Genomic DNA, 3,892 nt, shown 5'->3' on the forward strand with positions numbered 1-3,892 from the left:
ATAGATGCAGTACGCATTTATGATTCCTCCGTGTAAGTACACACATAATAAATACATAATAGTACATAATAAATATCATTTATAATGAATATCATTATTGGTTGGAGTGAGTATTTTTCGCAAATTCTTTACGGGTTTTACATTCTTTACAGGTTTTTCCTTAATTTAAAAACTAAAAATAATAAATAAATGATAATAAATTATAACATTAAAATTATTAATAAAATGATGACAAATATTTATTAAATAAGAATCTTTTCAAAATTCAATGACTTACGTAATATTAGAGTGAACCGTATGACAAAATTTGTTCTTGTTGCCTTCTGATGTAGGACTATTTGTTGTCTTTTTACTCGTAGAAATCTCACTAAACAACTCTCCCAAAATTTCATCATCTTTGATCTGAACTAATTAATATCTTTTTTAGAAGGCATATTCCTTCTTTCTTCTTGCCCTCTTCCTTCCTTCTTTTCTAGGACCAGCCATGTTATTCTTATGTTTTTTCGCTTCTTGAATGCTCTCTTCAATCAGATCTGTTAGAATATGTAGTACATCTATATTGTACGGTAACGACAGATATTATGATATAGAAGAGTACGCGCGAATGGAATGCGAGTATAGACGCGCACATGTACGCCTTCCCACTTCTCTGTATGTATAGTATGTAACGTATGTACTGGACTTCCGTTTCCGGTGTGATCGAGAGTGACACGTGTGAGAGTTGAGCGAGAATTAAGAAGGCGAGAAGGAGAGAAAGAGAAGCGAAGTGAGAGCGAGAGCATGTGGAGGTGAGAGCGTGAAGGGAAAGGGACGTAAGGGAGAGGAGGGAGTTAAGGTAAGGGTGAAAAGGGAAGTGAGAGAGGAGAAGTTAGGAGAAAGTGGGAGGATACAGGTTAGAGCGCGGAATAGGATACACGGAGAGAGGTAGTGAGAGCAGTGGGAACAGCGACGAGCGCGAACGCTGGAAAGCATAGAGTAGGCGGAACGTAGAGGGGAAACAGGAGAGGGAAAAACGGTAGGCAAGACAGGCCATAGAGTAAGAGTAGAGAAGGAATAGGGAAGGAAAACTAGAAATGGAGGAGAACGGCGAAGAAGTACAGGAGGATAAAATAGAATTAGAAAGAATAAGTAAGATAAAAGGAAAAGGAAGAAGTGGGAGTACAGGAACGCTAGAGGAAATATGGAAGCGGAAAAGAATAGAGTTAGATAGTAGTGGAGGGGAAGACATATTTAGAAAGAGTAGGAAAACGATGAGATCTCCGAAGGAAGGGATAGGAGAAGGAGAGAGAAGTATAGAGGAAACGTTGAGAGAGATGATGAAGGAGCTGAGGAGAGAGGTAAGGGAGGATAGTAGAAAAATGATGGAGGAGTTGAAGGAAGAATTTAGAGAGAGAGAGAGAGAGAGAGAGGAAGGCAAGAGAGGAAAGAGAGGAAATAATAAAAGAAGGGAGAGAACAAATGAAGAAATGGATGGAGGAGAAGGAAGAGATGAAAAAGCATATAGAAAGGTTAGAGAAGAAAATGGAGGAGATGCAGGCAAGGAAGCAAGGAACGAATGAGAATGGAGGAGAAGCAAATGAGGAGGTGAAGAGGCTAGAGAAGAAGATGAGAGGTATAGAGATAAGAATAGAAAGGGAAGAGAGAGAGAAGAGAAGGAAGAATATAGTAATAAGAGGGATAAGAGGCGGAAAAGAGAAGGTAGAGACGGAGATTAGGAAATTAATGAAAGAGAATGGAGTAAAAGAGGAAGGACTAGAAATCAAGACGATAGAGGATGGAAAGGAAGGAGAAGTAAAATTAGCGGTGGTAAAGATGGAAGATTTGGAGGAGAAGAAGAGATCGATGAGAGAAAGAAGAAAGTTAGGAGAAAAAGGAGTGAGAATCGAAGACGATTTAACGTGGGAGCAGAGAAGGATGAAGTGGAAAATGGAAGAAGCAGCAAGAAACGAAAGAGAAAATGGCAAAAGAGTGTGGCTGAGATATGGACGGATTCAGATAGAGGGGAAGTGGTGGAGGTGGGATGAGGAGGAAGAAGTATTAAAGGATGAAGAAGGGAGGATATGGAAAGAGAAGGAGACGAATAGATGGGGTGAGGGGTGAGAAAGAGGAAGAGAGGAGGAGAGATGAGACAGAGAGGAAGAGGAGAAGAGGAGGGGGGAAGGGATGTAATAGAGGTAAAGGAAGAGAGGAAAGAGAGGAGGGAGTGGAAGTAGAGGGTGGAGAGGAGATAGGAGAGAGAAATAGGAAGGTACAGAGAGGAACAAGGGGGGGCAAAAAGAAGGAAATAGAGAAAGGTAAGGGGGCGAAAGAAGAAAAAGAAAAGCTTAGAAGAGAGGATGGAGGGAACATAAAGATAGCATTTTGGAACGTAGCAGGTTTGAGTAACAAGGATAGAGAATTCTGGAGAGACCTGGAGAAATGGGATGCAATAGTAATGATGGAGACGTGGGTGGAGGAAAAAGGATGGCGAAAGGTGAGAGATAGGCTTCCAGAGGGATTCATATGGAGAATGCAGGCGGCAGTAAAGAAGAATAAGAAGGGAAGGGCAGCAGGAGGAATGATGATAGGTATAAGAAAGGAGGTAGCAATAACGGATACGGAGAGAGAGGAAGAGTCAGAGGGAGTCATGATAGGTAAGGTAAAATTGGATAAGAAGATAATTAGAGTGGTAGGAGCATACGTAAATGGAGACATGGAGAGGAAGCTAAGTATACTGGAAGGATGGATGGAGCAAAAGGAAGAGGGAGTAAAAACAATAATAGGGGGAGATTTCAATGCGAGGACAGGAGAGGAAGGGGGAAAGGAAAGTATAGAAGGAGCCGATGAGTGGGGACGTTCAAGAGGTGTTCGAAGGATAAGAAGATAAATAAGGAAGGAAAGAAGCTGATTCAAAGTATAAAGGAAAGAGGATGGTATATTTTAAATGGAGGAGAGAGAGGAGACTGGGAAGGAAACTGGACATACTCAGGAGGAATAGGCGAATCAGTCATCGATTACGTGATAGTGGAACAAGAATCGGAGGAAGAAATAGAGAGAATGGAAATAGTAGACAAGATTGACTCGGACCACCAGCCAATAGTAGCATGGCTGAAGGGACATAAGAATAAGGAGGCGAGAAGAAAGAGGACAGAAAGAGAGGGAGGAAGAGGAATATGGGACGAGGAGGGGAGAGAACCATTTAGAGATAAACTAGGAGAAATAGGAACAGGAGGAGGATTGGACGAGGAAATAGATGGAATGGAAGGAAGAATTAGAGAAGCGATGGAGAAAGTAGAAGGGGAGAGGGAGACGGGAAGAAGAAAAAGGAGAGGATGGTGGGATGAAGAATGCAAGGAAGTGAAAGGGACGGCGAGGAAAGCGTTAAAAGAGTGGCTGAGAGGAAAAGGCGAGAGGCAGGAATACAGAAGAAAAAGGAAGGAATACAAGGAGTTATGTGAGAGGAAAAAGGAAGAAGAGAACAAAAACTGGAGAAAGAGGCGGAAGAAGCGCACACGGAGGAAATGGTATGGAGGGTGGTGAACAAGGAAAGAAAGAAAAAGAAGAAGATAAACACAGAAATAGAAATGAAACAATGGGAGGAGTATTTCAAAGCTTTGCTGGGAGGAGTGGAAAACAAAGTGGTATGGGGTGGGAAAAGGGAGGAGAGAAAGGGAGAGGAAGGGGAAATAGAGAGAGAAGAGATAAGAAGAGCAATAAGTAAGGTGAAAGATGGAAAGGCAGCAGGAAAGGACGGAATACCAAACGAAGTATGGAAGTATGGAGGAGAAAAGTTAGAAACATGGATTGGGGAGGTATGTAATAGGATATGGAAAGGGGAGGGATGGCCAGAGGGATGGAAAGAAGGAATGATAGTACCAATAGTAAAAAAAGGGCAAGGAGGTAGGGTAGAATA

The 3,892-nt window shown here is 41.9% G+C and overlaps 1 protein-coding gene across 1 annotated transcript; it reads left to right on the plus strand.

Moving 5' to 3' along the window:
• The first annotated feature begins 1,458 nt into the window (after positions 1-1,458).
• LOC105555944 (golgin subfamily A member 6-like protein 22) lies at positions 1,459-3,519 on the plus strand. Its single transcript, XM_012002995.1, has 3 exons — positions 1,459-2,089; positions 2,376-2,746; positions 2,842-3,519. The coding sequence occupies exons 1-3, from the start codon at positions 1,459-1,461 to the stop codon at positions 3,517-3,519; spliced, it is 1,680 nt and encodes a 559-aa protein (XP_011858385.1).
• The last annotated feature ends 373 nt before the right edge of the window (positions 3,520-3,892 follow it).

Source organism: Vollenhovia emeryi, unplaced genomic scaffold (genome assembly GCF_000949405.1).
Source record: "Vollenhovia emeryi isolate VEMERY1.0 unplaced genomic scaffold, V.emery_V1.0 DF940524.1, whole genome shotgun sequence".
Classification (NCBI taxonomy): domain Eukaryota; kingdom Metazoa; phylum Arthropoda; class Insecta; order Hymenoptera; family Formicidae; genus Vollenhovia; species Vollenhovia emeryi.

Excerpts from the sequence above, each read along its gene's own strand:
- LOC105555944 (XM_012002995.1), top strand. The coding sequence starts at position 1,459 with ATGAAGAAATGGATGGAGGAGAAGGAAGAGATGAAAAAGCATATAGAA. Across the intron at positions 2,090-2,375 it reads GAAGGAGACGAATAGATGGG|GTTTGAGTAACAAGGATAGA; the intron begins GTGAGGGGTGAG and ends GGAACGTAGCAG. Across the intron at positions 2,747-2,841 it reads TGGAGCAAAAGGAAGAGGGA|AGGTGTTCGAAGGATAAGAA; the intron begins GTAAAAACAATA and ends GGGACGTTCAAG.